Source organism: Penicillium taxi, assembly GCF_028828555.1.
Source record: "Penicillium taxi strain IBT 34144 chromosome Unknown utg000002l_segment0_segment0, whole genome shotgun sequence".
Lineage (NCBI taxonomy): Eukaryota > Fungi > Ascomycota > Eurotiomycetes > Eurotiales > Aspergillaceae > Penicillium > Penicillium taxi.
The window spans coordinates 3,053,791-3,069,974 of NW_026643204.1; the positions used below are offsets into that span (position 1 = coordinate 3,053,791).

Sequence of the window (16,184 nt, forward strand, 5' to 3'; positions counted from 1 at the left end):
GGAATTGACTTCAATTTTACGTAGGTGCTCCGTATACAGGTAGGGCTTATACGACCTCGGGTTGCAGTATTCCTGCCCAGCTCCGACAATATCGGCTCATAATACATCACCTGGGCAATTCCTATACTAATATTAGATCCATGCATAAATATTATGTACTATACCTAGGTAGATTCAGATTCACCCCTTTATACCACAGGTAACACTAGATGATACAATCGTGCCGGGACTCGCTCAGTCTTGTTTGGCCAAGGCCTTGTGCACCTCGGTATATAGCTTGCAACTAGAAGCCCGCAGTTGCACCAAAAGGGCTGACAGGGGTTTGGGAGAATTAAGGGCTTTCTTGCAAGTTTCCAAGGTTGTGAATTGTAACAGAATATGGATAGGTATCAAAATCAATACATTATTTTCTCCCAATCTAGTACTACCCGTCTCGGTACTCTCACTATGTTGTGTACTTAATACTACCACTCAGTAAATCATTTCTTTCTCTAACCTTCCCATTCTCCACCTACGTATACCTACCTAGGAAATCCTGATGATAGAATGACATAAAAGATGAAATATGGGCCGTTAGGTATCTAATCCTAGTACCTAATCTCAGGTACCCACATAAGCCTTCATTCAGGTACTTAGGGTACCTGGTACTCGGGAACAAATCTCCACGAGTCAGCATAGATCTGACCTGTCAACTTTTTTTTTTTTTTTCTTTTTTCTTTTTTCTTTTTGGCTTTGATTTTATATTTAATGAGAATAATAATAATATATATATATTTTTCACTCCAGCCCCCGTGTCAGCTGACAAATACCACTTCATTTCAGATTTCGGGGAATAGAAAAGAGGAAAAGAGGGGGCTCGGGCATTAGCTGTTCGTGAATTCGGTGTTACCTTCCTACTTTCTTCAGACTTGTCAGTGACTGGGAGGATTGGGATTCCGGCCGCACATTTCACACATCTTCGCACATTTGTGGACCACGTTGTAGTCCGGACGGAAAGAGGTTGTCCCGAAGGTGCGAAAATGTTGAGGCTGAGACAATGGTGGTTTTATATCTGAAGTAGAAAACAGAAGAAAAGAAAATGGAAAGGTAAAGAATGAAGGAATGACGCTTGCATTGCATTCTGTTTTCTTTCTTTCTTTTTTTTTTACCCCCAATTTGGTTTCAGACTCGACGTGTGGGAACTAAACTACATAAAACAGGTCATAGCATCATGTCATATTGGTCCCCACATGTTTCAAGGGATCCATAATCGAGCACGGGGAAATGCAGTATTGGAGTTGTAGAGAAGGATAAAGACCAGAGAATGAACGAAGAATAATAAGCAGGACAGGTGCCGGACCCGGACCGGAAACCACCTATATTTGATCTATATCACTTCATATCAGCAAAACACGACAACCTAAAGAAGGTCCGACAGAGGTAAAACTTACTCAGGGTCATGCTCAAGTTCACATCCGTACTCTCGACCATCTCAGTAAACTCCTCGAAGCTGATTTTGCCGTCACCGTCCTTATCAGCCTCCATAATGGTCTTATCCACAATCTGCTGCAGCTGTACATCCTTTAAGTTGTTGCCGACCATCATCTTCAGCACGATAAACAACTCTCCGTTGGAAATGTAGCCGTCACGGTCAATATCGTAGACCTTGAATGCGAAACGCAGCTTCTCCTCCTTGTTTCCCTTGGAGCTAAATGCTGAGAGACCAGTCACGAATTCTTGAAAGTCGACATCACCACCACCATCCTCGTCGAAGATAGCAATCATTCTATACAAAAAGTATCCATATCAATATCAAGTTGATCGCCCTCGTTATGGAATACATTTCCGGAAGGGTGAGATTGGGGAACGAACCTCGTGGCCAATGGGTTGGATGACACCTGGGGGAGGGATAAGAACTCGTCGCGATCGATGGTACCGGAGGCATCCTGAGAAAGTGTTAGGACAACTAATCGAATATAGTGACCCTTTCAAAGGGGTGATGGTGATGGTACCTTATCGAGCTTCATGAACCGCTTGCGCAGTCGGTCCACTTCGTCTCGGTCGACTATTCACGCGGTGGTCGCAGTCAGCCCTCCGCCACATCACATTTCATCTCCATAGAAGACGCGTACAGTTAGAGGTGGAGACAATATTATCAAGAAGTTGGCTGGTGCCTACAGAGCCTCGTCGGCGCTGTGCGCTGTGCATGGCAGCAGAGCTGGGTTCGGGGTGATCCATAATGGGTAGAGGTGGGGGAAAGGTAAATGGCGGTAGAAAAGGGAGACTGGATATAGTAGATCAAAGCTTAGATGGAAAAATGTGAAGGTGAGAAAAAAAGGGGGTCGTTATAAAGGAGATGATGAAGGAGATGAGATTCCCCAGATGATAGACAACATAATTGAGAATGGAATCTGATAATGGTCGGCCCCGCACTAACTACATCCGGACAGGCAAGCGAGCCCCTGAGGCCGTGCGTTCGCCCAAAACAGGCGGTCGCTGGGTGACATTACAACGTCAACCCAACCGCCTGCCCCAGACACACCCAATTTGCCTTGTCAAAATCTCCCCACTTCCATCTCATTTCATCATAAAACTACGTTCACAAGAAAGCGCATGAGCAGACCTTTCTATTGATACCAATTAATTGCCATTCCTGCCCATGGTCCTTACCCTACTGCGCGTCCCGACGTCATGACTCGGTACGGGGGCCTGGGCCGGACGCGCCCGAAAAAACTCACCTCAAAGGCGTCCATCCCCATTATCCAAGAGCATGAGATTGATGTACTAGATGATGAGCTCCAAACCACCTTACAACAAATTGAAACAGGTGTCGAAAAAGCCGAAGAATCAGTAAGTCACTAGCCTCACCTTAGCCACACTTCCCTGCATATGATCACGTGATATCATATTACAAGGGATGCAAATTTTCACATGACTGACTGGAGACGCAATATTAGGAATTTCACTTGCAAGTTGCAATCAATGCCACTGCACAGGGTAAAGGTAATGCGGCGCAAATTCCGACACCCGAAACCATCCTCAGCACCCTCCAATATGACGAGCTCTTCCCACCTTACTTCTCCCAGCCGGCCACCTTCATTAGGTTCTCCTCCACGGTGGAGGATTGCTGCAGATGTCCGTACAACATGAACGAGGACGATGATGTCTTCCTCAAGATCTACAATCAAAAGCGTGACGCATCAAGCCAATGCTCCGAAGATGATTTCGAGGCGACGATGAACTTCTTCGAGGAGACGGCGCAAGCCAAGCAGCCATACGCAGCAGTCGATAGTCCCCCCGTTCTGCCATTCTCAGAGATGCAAGAAGCAATGGATGCCGCCGTAGAGGATTGTGTAAAGCGCTATGCCAAAGACTTCTATGAACACTGGAAGTCGCGTCGTTCAGTTGAAGGTAACCAGAATCAGACACTGGAGCCAAGTCTCAAGGTGAGTAGCGTAACAACTGCAGTCAGCATGTGCAAAGATGCTGATCTTTTCATAGTTTGAAACTGGCCAAGACACCGATGATAGTGACCCATATGTCTGTTTCCGCCGACGTGAAGTGCGACAGATTCGTAAGACTCGTGGCCGAGATGCCCAGAGTGCTGAGAAGCTTCGGCGGCTCAGGAAAGAACTCGAGGATGCAAGACAGATGGTTGCACTGGTGCGTCAACGTGAGGTTGCTCGCAAGGAGATGCTTTCGACGGATCGCCTGCTATTCTTGCAACGCGCCGAGGTGAGGGACATGAAGCGCAAGCTCAACATCAAAGACGATGATGAAGATCTCATCAACCAAAAGGTATGTTTGTCTGTCTGCCTGTTCAAGCTGAATCATACTGACAAAACTTTACCACAGCCCAAGAAGAAGTTGGATATGCCATCTGGACGACCAAATGCGCCTCAACTTCGCATGCCCATGAAGCCTGGTTTGCAGGGTGCAGAAGACTTGCAGTCTTTAGAGGATATGCAAGCCGAGAAGGAAAACGAGATTCTTCGCGATATCAAGGCGAACATCACCAAGCATATCAAGTGGAACGAGGGTTATGTGGATCATACCCGCGCACCACTTTCTCCATCACCGGAGAGGACTTTCGATGCGGCAGCATTCAGGCCTGCATTCACGGCGCAGTTGCCAACGCCACCATCATCGGAATCTTCTGCGGATGCGATGGACACCTCAGTAGATGTCACTAATCCCCTCTTCTCTCGAGAGAAACTTGCATCTCGTGCCATGGAATTGCATGGGGAGCCTCATCGTATGCCGTCGTTCCGAAGAAGAATGGGACGAGGTGGTAGACTGATGATTGATCGACGAAACTTTGCCCGCTTCAACGTCGAGATGGATCCTCTAAAAGTAGATCGTTTCAAGTATGACCAAGAAGACTCAGATGAGGAGCCTGTGTATGACACAGATGCATATAGCATCCAAATCATGCAACACCGCGCAATCGCCATGGTCAAGGCGCGCGAACAGGCCGCTGCTGCTCAAGCTCATGCGCAGGCGCAAGCTCAAGCAGCCCAAGTACGGCGTATGCAGGGAGAGCAACCCGGGAACATTGGAAACCCACATCCCGGTGTAGTCGCTTCGGGCGAGGCCTGAGCTATCTCACCATATTTCCGTGGTTATCGTTTTTTCTGCAGCATTATTTGGCGGGCGTTTCGGGTGTTCCTTTTCTCGACCCTCCCTTCGTCACCCTATTTTCTCCTTTTCACCTTTTCACCTTCTACCTACCCACTTTGTAGTTTTAGTACCCCCTGACGCTTTCACGATTCCGTTGGTGACGAAGGGATATGGAGCCCGACTCCCCTTCTTTGCTTTTCTTGCACTCACCTTTACCGTTCTTGCTCCTCTCCACCCATTTGAACTTTAACTCGACGCAGAAGCCCAACTGGACTTTCAGTTCATTTTGTGGCAGTCAGCAGGATTCACGTTCTGCATTCGTTAGTGTTTCGTTAGTGTATATAACACATTTCTCGCCAAGGGAGCTGGCATGGCTAAGATTGGTGGAAATCTTTGTATGATGGATAACTGAGTTATGATGCCAGCGCGACTGGAAAAATGGAAGGCCGGAAAAAGAGAAAAAAAAAAGACTTCACACAAAATCTAACAGAAATTTAATAATTCGGAAAACTTTTTGTTGTCGCAATGTACAATTCGTATGGTAATCGATTCGGTAACGCCGGATGAACATGAAATCAAGGGAGTCGGGGTCGACGGGACACAAAATATATCATGCCCGCGATGTCTTTGACGGTCTGGAGTCCTCACTGTCATCATTGGCACGTTTGGAGGAGTTGCCAATCAGGGGTTCAAGCATGGACATGATAGCCTGCAAGACCTCCTTTTCGCCGATACGGACTTGGAGAGCCATCTTGAGTCGCCGAGGTGTTCCCTCAAGGGCTTCGGGGGCATTTGGAGGGAGGAGGCCGGACAGTAGGTGAATATCATGGGCGATAGAAGTGCCGTATTGAGCTTGCTTTACCTGCAGAACTTTGTACAGAAGACCGGCCTGGTTGACGTCCAAAGCAACTCGCTTAGGCAGCTTGTTTTTGGCGCGGCGCTCTTCAAAATCTTCGGGAGTTTGTGTCAAAACAGTAAGAAGCAGAACAAGTTCGGCAGGAATGATATTTTCCAAGGTGGCATTGGCCAATGGTCTGGGGATCACATATCCATCTTCCAATACGTCGTGTTTTTCAAGAAGATCAAGCTAATCGAGATGTTAGTAAGTATTTCTCTGTAGTGAAGAAGGAATTGTGGAGACAGACCCTTGGTTGGCCGTGATCATCCTGAAGACCGGCTACTTGGCAAACATCACGTATAGACAGCTCAATAACGTCGAATTGCGCGTAATTGTCGGTGACGTAGCCATACCGACGGAGGAGATCCGCACGAGGGATTTCACCGTAGTCGTTAAATATCTCCTCGCCTTGTTGAACATGTTTGATAGCCTTCATAACAAAAGAATCACCTTCCTGGTAGAGGCGGGCATTGTTTCGATCAGCATCGGCGTTGAGGAGATCGGCAAGAGGAACCATGCCCTTGGGAAGCTGTTCGTCTTCGTCGTCGGTCTCATAGTTCTCATCTTCATTCTCGCCCTCATCATCACCCTCATCATCTTCAACCTTTTCAATGTCGAAGGCATAAGCCATGATCAAAGACCCCATTCCATGAGCTAATTGAAGTAAGGCAACCGCACCAGCATCACCCGCATAATCGGCAGGCCCTTTGATCGCAGGAAATAGTTGCGGGTTAGCCCTGACAATAGGCAAAATCTTCTGCAAGATTGACTCATCGGCGCTTTGCTTGCCGATCTTATCGACAATGGCACTAGCCTGTAATTCACGTAACTCGTCCGGTGACCAAAACATCAGTGTGTCGAACCGATTAGGCATCATGGATAAATAGAGCTTCCAATTTGATGCTGCATCTTGGGAATATTCATAAATCATAACCAGCATCAGGGACAGCCATGGCCCGAGTGCTTCAAGTTCATTTTGGAGAAGCAGACTCTTCAACCCCGAGTTCTCCACAGAGAGAATTATGGAGCGCGGGATAGAAAATAATTCCTCACCCTCGGCTATGTTGGCTCCGGCAACTATATCCAATAAGGAAAGAATGTGATATTAGATGGGGTTCAGTTTGATATGGCTTTCTGTGCCACTTGGGGGCTGGCTAGTGTGTGGTGGGGGGAAAATAGAACTTACCGAGTCCTCGTCCTGCGCCCTTTGATCTTAGATCAGCTAGATTGATCTTGGGATTGATTCTCACTCCTGGGCAGACATGGAGCCAGGAGATGAGATCACGAGACTGCAGCTCGAAGTTTTCAGGGTTTGGGAAGTGGGCTGAGGAGGACATGGTGTAGAGGTCCGGGTTCAGGGGAGGTGAGAGAAATTATGGATAGGATTTCAAATTCCTCAGAGATACATTCAAGCCAAGTCTTGTAAACTATAGTGAATGTATGAACAGAAAAGAAAAAGGAAAGGATGGCGTGGAAGTGTTCAATAAAGAGAGTATGTAGATTGGGGACAAGGTTTGTACTCTTTGGAGAACCGCCATCACCGCCTTCGCCCTTTAGTGTTGACCCTGATAACGATAACGAAAAACCAGCAGAAACTCATACTCCATCATTTTCAAGTTCAACATAGTCTACATCATACTATCTAGGTCAATACCTGCCCATCACCATGATTGCAATTGGTATGGAAGGATCTGCCAATAAGGTGGGAATTGGAATTATGCTTCATCCCGAAGATGGCAGTACCCCGCAAGTACTCGCAAATGTCCGACACACGTACAACTCCCCACCTGGAGAAGGATTTCTGCCCAAGGATACAGCCCGTCATCATCGAGCATGGGTTGTGAAGCTGGTGAAGCAGGCACTTCAGGAGGCGCATGTGTTGCCTGAAGATGTGGACTGTATCTGCTATACTAAAGGTCCCGGAATGGGTGCCCCGCTACAGAGCATTGCAATTGCGGCACGGATGTTAAGCTTGCTTTGGGGCAAGCCCATGGTTGGAGTCAACCATTGTGTTGGTCGTATGTAATATCTCATGGTTTCTGAATTTACAAAATTCTAACATATCAGTACATAACAGACATTGAAATGGGCCGCCTCATTACTGGTGCTCAAAACCCAGTCGTCCTCTATGTCTCTGGCGGAAATACACAAGTGATCGCATATAGCTCCCAAAGATACCGTATCTTTGGCGAAACTCTCGATATTGCTGTCGGCAACTGCTTGGATCGATTTGCTCGCACTCTGCACATTCCAAATGATCCTTTCCCAGGATACAATATTGAGCAGTTGGCAAAGAAGGGAAAGCGGCTAGTGGATCTTCCATATACTGTGAAAGGAATGGACTGTTCATTTTCTGGAATATTGGCTGCCATCGACTTAGTGGCTGGATCCTTGGGGTTGAGCGGAGAAAATGGTGCGAAGGACGACGAGGAGAACGCCGATCAAGAGCATGACCAAGATCTATATGACAAGCCCACTCGTGCAGACCTATGCTTTTCGCTCCAGGAGACAGTCTACGCCATGCTGGTTGAGATTACTGAACGGGCAATGGCTCATGTTGGTTCTAAGCAGGTGCTCATCGTGGGTGGTGTTGGCTCCAACGAACGATTACAGGAGATGATGGGCATCATGGCTCGAGACCGCGGTGGAAGTGTCTTTGCAACAGACGAGCGCTTCTGTATTGATAACGGAATCATGATTGCCCAGGCTGGCATGCTATCATACAAGATGGGTATCACCACTCCACTGAAGGAATCTACCTGTACCCAGCGTTTCCGGACAGACGAAGTGTTTGTGAAGTGGAGGGATTAGATATGAAAAAATATTCATGAATTACGAATAAAGCTTATCGGCGCGGAATTGTCCACGACGCGTTTGATTGAAGACTATCTGGAGTCGTAAGGAGGTTTTGGAACAAGATTTGTGGAACTAACAGAGTAACTCAAGTGGCTCGTTGGGCAGTCATAACTGAAATCTTGCCCTGTAGTATGACCAAAACCATAAACTCCTTGATAAACGATAACCTCCCCAATATTTGAATTAACTCCTAGATAATAGAATGCGATACTTAAGTGAGTGAAGTGATAAAGCCTCCGGTATTCGCCGCAGTCCATACGATTTTTGCGCAGCTTTTTCCTGACGACTATATGCCGCATGAAATTTTCATGTCTGAGTGTCCTGAATGGACTAGGCGAAAGATACAGAGGCCTCAACCAGTGATATCACCGGTGGGCTTGTAGAGGATGGAGGTGACATACTACATCAACGTTAGAAATATTCGTAATAAGAGGGGGAAAAAGTAAGAGAACGATTGAGTAGTCATGTCTACACCCACCTTGCGCTTATATCTGGTCGTGACACTTGTGGCAAGGACACCGTTCTTGATGCTGCTCGTAGCAAGATGGTTCAGAACAGTGTGGTTCGGGTAGTTGAGAACACTGCTGTCATCTTTCGTAGGAGTGGTACTGTTGAGAATTGATTTGCCCAGGAACAGTGGGAGACTGGGTGGGGTTGGGGTGTCCCCAATGACATTGGCGGCCTGCAAATAAGCTGGGCTATCTTCTTCTTTGTCCAGGTCGGCAAGGAATTGGGGAATGGCATCGCCAAAGTCACCAGGAGGAACTTCCTCCTCTACTGCCTTCTTGAGCTGGTCCGATGGATCTTCAGATTGGTCTTTGGCAACAGGAAGTGCTTGGGGGGTCTGAGGACCTGCAGAAATGTCGGGGTTGAAATCGGCAGCGTTCGCACTGATCTCGATGTAGTTCACTAGATGGTTGGTAAAATCGACGGCAGTAGGAAGTGTGTCTGAAGCGCGCATTTCACCATCGACAATGAACTTCAAATGGTGTGTTCCAGGTCGTAGATTCAGAGTTGCTGACATGGTTCCACCATTTTCACTACATACAGGGCCTAAGTTAGCCTGTATTTCAAGCGGCAACTGAGGCTGAAATAAGGACCAATACATACCTTCGATGCAACTTGAATTTCTTTTCCCAATTAACGAAAGTTCCAGTAACATAAACCTTCTCACCGGGTCCAGCCCACTCAATGAAAGTGGGAACAGCCTTTCCAGCACCGAATGGCTGGAGCTCATCAACGAGCTCGTCTCCGTCCAGAGTTACATTGCTAAGATTCGCGGCCTCCGCGTCCATCTGCTGATCCAAAATTCGGTCTGCGGGGAGCGATTGGATGTGCGAATCTTCAGGTCCAGCTATCGGTGATCCAGGAGTAGTGGTGGCATCACCAATGGGCAATGGCATACGTGGAGGTCGTTGCAGATGAGTCGAAGCATTGTAGTAAGAGTTGAGGAGTGGGCCTGATGGTGCCACAGGATCACGCCCCGCAGCATGGCGCGAAGTCGGAACTTGAACCGGGTTAGAGGCATCTGTCGAGGAAATGTCTTTGCTTTGTGTAAACTCGGCACGTCGTTCATTCTGCCCAGATCTGGGGGATTTGGCTGGAGGTCCAGGGGCGTTACGGGACTGAAGGCGTTGCTGGCCGGAGGGGTTACCAGCGGCTATCTCACGGGGTGCCGACGGGTCAGCTGCAGTCGCTTTGGAGGTCGAGATTGCATTGAGAGAGGGACGATGAGCGACCTTTCGCTCACCTCCGCTGTGAATGTGGCCGGACGGCGCGTCGCCGGATGCGCCTTTGGAAGGGTTGTTGCCCATCGAAGGCGGGGTAGGGGGGGTAGATGCGATTGCGCGAATGGAAGGTAAAGGGGGAATTGATGGGTGAAGAAAAGAAAGATTGGGACGGGGGCCGATTTAATCGGCAGCAAGAATACCGCGTCTCAAGTTGAGGATGAATAATTGCCCGCTCAAAGAAAAGCAGTTGGTTTCGAACGATGACGCTGGGGAAAACCTAATCGGGGTATTAGGGCTTAGGGCAATATGTATTAGTCACCTTCCCCGGACCCACTTAGTTACTTGATCTAGACAAATGCAAGTATGACAAATGTTGTGACTAGAGTAACTACTTCAGGTTGCTCAAATCTCTAAAGGACTACTGACACTAAGGTCTGTAGAGGCTGGCACGGATACATATCCGTAAGATTTTGGATACGGATATCGGATATTCGTGATATTATATCACCGCCTAAATAAATCATACGATACTACGATAGAAACTTATCATCCCAAGTCCCTAATTTGATATCTAAATAGCTATTCATTCATAGAATGAGTCTCCTACCACGCCGGGTCTGGCGACTATCAATCTTCTTTAGATGTCTGTAGTATTCTAAAGGACCATAAGAGCCTACCAGCTGGGCATTCTGCGCTAGCTCGTGTACGAATCTTAGCCCTTTGGGTATCTAGGAGTCCTCAAAGATAGCAGCAGTGGCAAATCATTTGTCAGACGCATGGTGTAACGGGTTGATACCCGATGAAATGCTCAGTCTCTGGAGAGACTGCGCTCCTGGCATCTGTGCGGAGCCGAACGAGCTATAAGAACACCCGGTCCCCAGGACCCCTTTCCCTCCCTTAGTTAATTCTTCTTGTTTACCAATCGGATCTTTACAGCCTACAAATTCCTGCATTCATCCCGTAGCACATGGAATACCTGATAAGCTCATTCGGTAAGCAATATTCCTTTCTCTCTTTCTCATATATACTTATAGTTCCAGGTATGATATCGAGACATGTTGGAACTCGACATATCTTATGATTTAAGATGCTATCCTTGCTCAAGAGCAGATTAAACATTGGAATAGTATTCAGAATCAGCTGATACCATTTTCAAATGATGACTGGTCTAATCTTCGTGAGCTTGCTATGGGTTTTTCAAGATTCTATGAGTTTACCCAAATTATCTCTCGGCGGCAACCTCATATAGGTCTAGTAATTCCTATTTACTATGAATTGCATGACCTCCTTATAGAAGCAGCTTCTTTTGAAGGCGATTTTGCAGGGCTTAGTCCTGATATCTCTTCTGCTATCTTGGTTAGAATGCAAATGTATGGGAAATACTATGATCTTATGGATACGCAAGATATCTATTATATAGATCTTGCTCTTGATCTACGTGCTAAATGTGCTTTTTTAGAACAAGAGCTTGAAGATGGGGTTATTCAAGGAATCATTCAGAACATTAAGGACTTTCTTCATAAGAAATATCCGCCTTTGGCTACCTCAATCTCTAGTTTAACTTCTAGAACTATGGATCCTCCTGCTTGAGCAGGTATGAGAGCTCAACTTCTACAAAAAGTATATTCTCAAGAAGTATCTCGGTCTTCTGATATTGATCACTATTTTGATGAACCTCCTATTCAAGTAGAAGGATTAATAGAAGACCAAGATGACTATAAGTGGCTGCTTTCATGGTGGAACGCTCATAAGGATCAATACCCCAGGATGGCAGCAGTTGCAAGGGACTACCTTGGTATTTCCAGCAGCTGAGGTTTCAGTTGAAAGACTTTTCAGTTCTGTAAGGGATATCCTAGGTGTTTGTCGACAATCTCTGAACAGTAAGACTATGAAAGAGTTATTATGTGATTGGACAATCTGTCGCTCGCTTAGCGAGCGTAGCTAGCTAGTCGCCGATAACTGAGAACGGTGCTCGAGTTCTTACTTCAGTAAAAGGGAATTGGAGTTTACTGCAGTAGAAAGGAGTTGGTAAGCTTCAACAAACCACTACTCAACACCGTAGACAAACCACCAAATGTAGTGGTCTCTACAGTACTGAATATTGTGGTTGTTGTGAAGTCTGCTTTTTCATTGATGAAAGAACTAGCTACTTATAGTATATGGGTGTCCTTCTGCCCTGGACGAATGTCAACATTCGTCCGAGACAGAAGAGACGGTGAAGACGGGACATTACTGTCGCGAATGCACATCGCTCAAGGGTGTCGTTTGCGATGAATGCATATCGTTCAAGGATGCCGTGATATACTAATCTAGTTCCAGAGTCACTGTCTTGGCAGAATCTTTTTCGGCCGAAATACTTTCCGTCTGTTGATGGCCTTGTTTCTCGGCTGTCGCAACACAATCACTTATTATATCTTCAGCCAACTTACTGATGGAACATATTGCAGTTGAGTCCACTAGTGAACTGAACCCATCGAGGTTGAAATGACAATTATCGGGAGAACCTGTCCATCATTGCCTTCCAAATGAGAAACGGAAAAATCTGGCTTGAGGACCATACTATTTCTGAGGCTGGATGGAAAGGCTGGGTAGAGCTCCTTAAACTAACGCTCCACCTTGTCGACAAGCAATTTCCAACTTTTGGCAATCATTGCTCGCAACTTATCACTAATGATCAGGAATCTTCCATCTGGTACAAAATACCTGCGCAGCATCGGTTCAGACCCCATTCAGGGCATCAACAGGATCTGGTCACCTATTTGATGTGATGCGGGAAGTGGAGTTTGTCCCGAATATTATTGATTCATGGAAGAAATCTTGGAAAGTCGGTCGACAAAAGATACAAAGATGCTCGAGTGAATTTCTTTGAGTTCCCAATGAAACTGAAAAACAGGGGCAATTGTTTTTAAATAGACTACTGTTTCGGAGTTTCTTTGTGTTGCAATGAATTAATGCTATTATATTCAAATAGACAGTCGTTGAAAGGAGCCTCGAAAGCTCAGTTATAGGTATAAAAGGGGCTCATCTCCCTATAAATTTCAAACAGAAAACAGGACAATCAAAAAATAAAGTCACAGCTGACAATTCAGCTTCAAGGAGGCCGAATTTCTGACTGACTAGTATAACAAGTGACTGAAAGACGACTACCTTCTTATTACCTATTTAACCTTCAACATCATGACAGAGACTGTCCACATCGTCAGACCCTCATCTCTTGCCAATATCAGGCACAAACTCGTCACAATACTTTCAGCATGGTGCACCAATCACCCCTCGAGAATGACAGCTGAAAACATCGCCAAAGAGCTCACAGCTTATATACGCCTTCTCCCAAGATTTAAACGCCTGAGCACGGAAGAGACAGGTGCTTGCTATCGACACAAAATTGACATGATTGTGAATTCAATGACAGAAGTAAGGAGAGTAATTTGGATTGAGATGCATCTACCAAGACCTAGCGTTGAAATCGTCGAACTAATGAGAATACTCGCTCAGCAGATTGGAAGACTAACTCTGTTCGGATATGATTTCCGGGATAGATTTGCACATGATATGGCTTTCGAGGTTGAAACCACCGAAATAGAGTACAGCTCCGGCCTTTTGAGTGTTGGCACAGTCAGTGACAAGGAAAAGTTTGTACGTCACACTTGGGATCAACTCTATCAGCCAGTGACATTCTGTGCCTGTCTTCAATGTAGCAAGCGCTACGTGTCTCAACCATACATTACTGATCCATCTTCTATGTGGGATTCTCAGCTTTGATACATGCTGAATTTTGAGAACTCGATAAAAGAATGAGCTAACAACGCAGTCAATTTGAGATTCCCTGTTCATAGCCAGAAACTAGCCCTGGAAGTTTAAGCACAACCAGAACATCATTACAGCACTATATAGAGAGAGAATGAGACCTGTCAATTTTAAATCCTAGAATAAAGTATACGTAAAGTAACCATGCCGTAAAGGGATAGATGAAAACACACACAGAAACCAGATCTAAAAGAAACACCACTCAGCAACTTCTGTGGAATGCTTGGAAGATAACCAGTGAGAGAAAGAACCCTCCTAATGACACTGAATCTAATACCTTTGCATTCTCAGATTTACAGATCAACGCTTTTCTGATGAGGGTTGTTGGCTCAGGTCTCATTATCCAATTCATATGGTCATCACCAACTTTTCGTTCGGTGAAAGCAGAGGCCGTCGTTATATCCACTTCTGTGCTCATGCCTGAATAGGAAACGTTGAAAAATTTTTATAAGAGACAATTAGTCGCAGGCCGGAAGTAAATTAGGTAATTTTCATTATATTACATTGTTTTTATGCATGGATGAATCACGCTGAAACCTCGCTACTCTCTTCCTCAAGAATAGTGGTCTGCTGAAGACGATCCTCCCATTTGAACTCCCAGTCGAGAGATGAATTTTCAGGAACTACTTCCTTCAGTATCAGTAGTTTCCTGGATTGTATCCGGAGCAGTTGTGACAAGACACCGCCAGTAAAATGCAGCAACAGGCCCACCGTGACACCGGTAAGCACAGCTCCAGTCACAAAGTATATAAGTGGCTGCGATAATTCATTAGATAAGTGTTATGAACATGAAGTGAACCTTGGGACAAGGTATTTACCTCAAACTTAATCAAAAGTCGCACCGGCAAGAACGCCAGTGACAGGAAAACTTGCAAGCAATAGAGGAAAGGGGTGGCTAGAAAGTAGAGGAGTGAAAATAGCCAGTAGATCAGTTGCTTCAGGATAAGTGAAATGCCGCCGAGCAATAAATATACAATATTGAGGGCCGAATCCATCATGCTGTCTAGATCAGCGATCTGGATTGCGACGTGGAAGCGAGTTACAGTGTTGTATCAGTGGACTATGTGGGGCGTTGAATCACAAGATATAGACCAATTAACTAACTAGAATAGAGATCTGGCTGACAAAGAAAGCCAAACATTGCAAATATTATTTGCTATAGCGAGGAGAAACAGGTTCATTTCATGAATTTTGATTTGATTTGACTCATGATGCTAGCAGCTGCTTAGAGCTTATCAAATTAAGTTTAATTAACGAAGAGAATCATGACGATCTAAGTATCAAAGGTCACACTCCTGGGTTATGGATGTCACTCCAAACATCCCGATGTCAGACGAAACATATATTCCCAGGTTTCTATGTTGTCGAAACATGAGATATTACTTAGCTAAGAATCTAGAACTTGTTCCGCTCGCTGATGTGACCTCGCTCGAAAAGCACATTTATATGAACTGCCTAGACACAGCCTTGGAGTACAAACGGAATGCAATTTAATTTGCAACTTCATACATATGGATTGGACGACTCCTAATTCAACGCTGCTATTTGCTCTTGCTTCAAATATGTTTCGACTTCCAGAAATCTTCGATCCTATTCTAGAAATGGCAGGGTTTATAGCTGCCTTAGCGAACCCTTTTAACTATGTTGGCGGAATTACTTTCAAACCCGACAAAGATATCAAGGACTTATCTGGAAAGGTTGTGCTGGTAACAGGAGGTATGTCATTTTTATTGAAATACTTCTTCAAACCTTGGAGAGCCTTAGAGTAGAAGGTCTCATAAGCCCTAGGAAATGCTGGCCTCGGCAAAGAGACAATTCTGCAGCTGGCGAAACATAATCCAAGCAAAATATTCATGGGTGCTCGGTTAGAGCTGAAGGCTGCAGAAGCAATACAATCAATCAAGTCATCTCTTCAGAGTGATGTTGAGATGACTTGGCTTTCATTGCACTTGACACTTACCGAGTCGATCCAAAACGCCACTAAGCAATTCAAAGCTCAATCTCAGCGACTAGACATACTGATCCTAAATGCCGGCGTCATGGCTTTACCACCAGGGAAACAGAGCTGGGGCACGAAATCCAACTTGGAACAAACCACACCGGACACTTCCTCCTCACGAAACTCCTACTACCAAGTCTGCTCGAAGCAGCTGAGAGGCCAGACTCAGATGTTAGAGTCTTGACACTCTCTTCAGTCGGACACAACTTTGCTCCTTCATTCGATACAATTCTGAATCAGGAAAAGCCCAAAAAGGTAAACAAAAATGCTCGTTACGGTGCTTCCAAAGCTGCGA

At 45.7% G+C, this 16,184-nt stretch overlaps 9 protein-coding genes across 9 annotated transcripts; 5 read left to right on the forward strand and 4 right to left on the reverse strand.

Moving 5' to 3' along the window:
• Positions 1–1,181: 1,181 nt before the first annotated feature.
• cnaB (calcineurin regulatory subunit B) lies at positions 1,182–2,217 on the reverse strand (the record flags this gene model as incomplete). Its single annotated transcript, XM_057205722.1, has 5 exons — positions 1,182–1,186; positions 1,431–1,765; positions 1,852–1,925; positions 1,992–2,044; positions 2,112–2,217. 5 exons carry the CDS (start codon positions 2,215–2,217, stop codon positions 1,182–1,184), a joined length of 573 nt encoding a protein of 190 aa, XP_057066329.1.
• Positions 2,218–2,383: 166 nt separating this feature from the next.
• N7495_003054 (uncharacterized protein) lies at positions 2,384–2,596 on the forward strand (the record flags this gene model as incomplete). Its single annotated transcript, XM_057205723.1, has 1 exon — positions 2,384–2,596. The coding sequence occupies one exon, from the start codon at positions 2,384–2,386 to the stop codon at positions 2,594–2,596; it is 213 nt and encodes a 70-aa protein (XP_057066330.1).
• A 74-nt stretch (positions 2,597–2,670) lies between these two features.
• N7495_003055 (uncharacterized protein) lies at positions 2,671–4,578 on the forward strand (the record flags this gene model as incomplete). The annotated part of the gene is made up of 4 exons (XM_057205724.1): positions 2,671–2,829; positions 2,937–3,425; positions 3,481–3,777; positions 3,835–4,578. The coding sequence occupies 4 exons, from the start codon at positions 2,671–2,673 to the stop codon at positions 4,576–4,578; spliced, it is 1,689 nt and encodes a 562-aa protein (XP_057066331.1).
• Positions 4,579–5,209: 631 nt separating this feature from the next.
• N7495_003056 (ribosomal lysine N-methyltransferase) lies at positions 5,210–6,834 on the reverse strand (the record flags this gene model as incomplete). The annotated part of the gene is made up of 3 exons (XM_057205725.1): positions 5,210–5,686; positions 5,745–6,574; positions 6,684–6,834. 3 exons carry the CDS (start codon positions 6,832–6,834, stop codon positions 5,210–5,212), a joined length of 1,458 nt encoding a protein of 485 aa, XP_057066332.1.
• Positions 6,835–7,163: 329 nt separating this feature from the next.
• Positions 7,164–8,308, forward strand: kae1 (O-sialoglycoprotein endopeptidase; the record flags this gene model as incomplete). Its single annotated transcript, XM_057205726.1, has 2 exons — positions 7,164–7,515; positions 7,575–8,308. The coding sequence occupies 2 exons, from the start codon at positions 7,164–7,166 to the stop codon at positions 8,306–8,308; spliced, it is 1,086 nt and encodes a 361-aa protein (XP_057066333.1).
• Positions 8,309–8,705: 397 nt separating this feature from the next.
• N7495_003058 (putative Snf1 kinase complex beta-subunit Gal83) lies at positions 8,706–10,167 on the reverse strand (the record flags this gene model as incomplete). Its single annotated transcript, XM_057205727.1, has 3 exons — positions 8,706–8,753; positions 8,832–9,393; positions 9,464–10,167. The coding sequence occupies 3 exons, from the start codon at positions 10,165–10,167 to the stop codon at positions 8,706–8,708; spliced, it is 1,314 nt and encodes a 437-aa protein (XP_057066334.1).
• Positions 10,168–13,260: 3,093 nt separating this feature from the next.
• On the forward strand, positions 13,261–13,845 carry N7495_003059 (uncharacterized protein; the record flags this gene model as incomplete). Its single annotated transcript, XM_057205728.1, has 1 exon — positions 13,261–13,845. The coding sequence occupies one exon, from the start codon at positions 13,261–13,263 to the stop codon at positions 13,843–13,845; it is 585 nt and encodes a 194-aa protein (XP_057066335.1).
• Positions 13,846–14,415: 570 nt separating this feature from the next.
• On the reverse strand, positions 14,416–14,885 carry N7495_003060 (uncharacterized protein; the record flags this gene model as incomplete). The annotated part of the gene is made up of 2 exons (XM_057205729.1): positions 14,416–14,646; positions 14,709–14,885. The coding sequence occupies 2 exons, from the start codon at positions 14,883–14,885 to the stop codon at positions 14,416–14,418; spliced, it is 408 nt and encodes a 135-aa protein (XP_057066336.1).
• A 567-nt stretch (positions 14,886–15,452) lies between these two features.
• Positions 15,453–16,073, forward strand: N7495_003061 (uncharacterized protein; the record flags this gene model as incomplete). Its single annotated transcript, XM_057205730.1, has 2 exons — positions 15,453–15,606; positions 15,679–16,073. The coding sequence occupies 2 exons, from the start codon at positions 15,453–15,455 to the stop codon at positions 16,071–16,073; spliced, it is 549 nt and encodes a 182-aa protein (XP_057066337.1).
• Between the last annotated feature and the right edge of the window lie 111 nt (positions 16,074–16,184).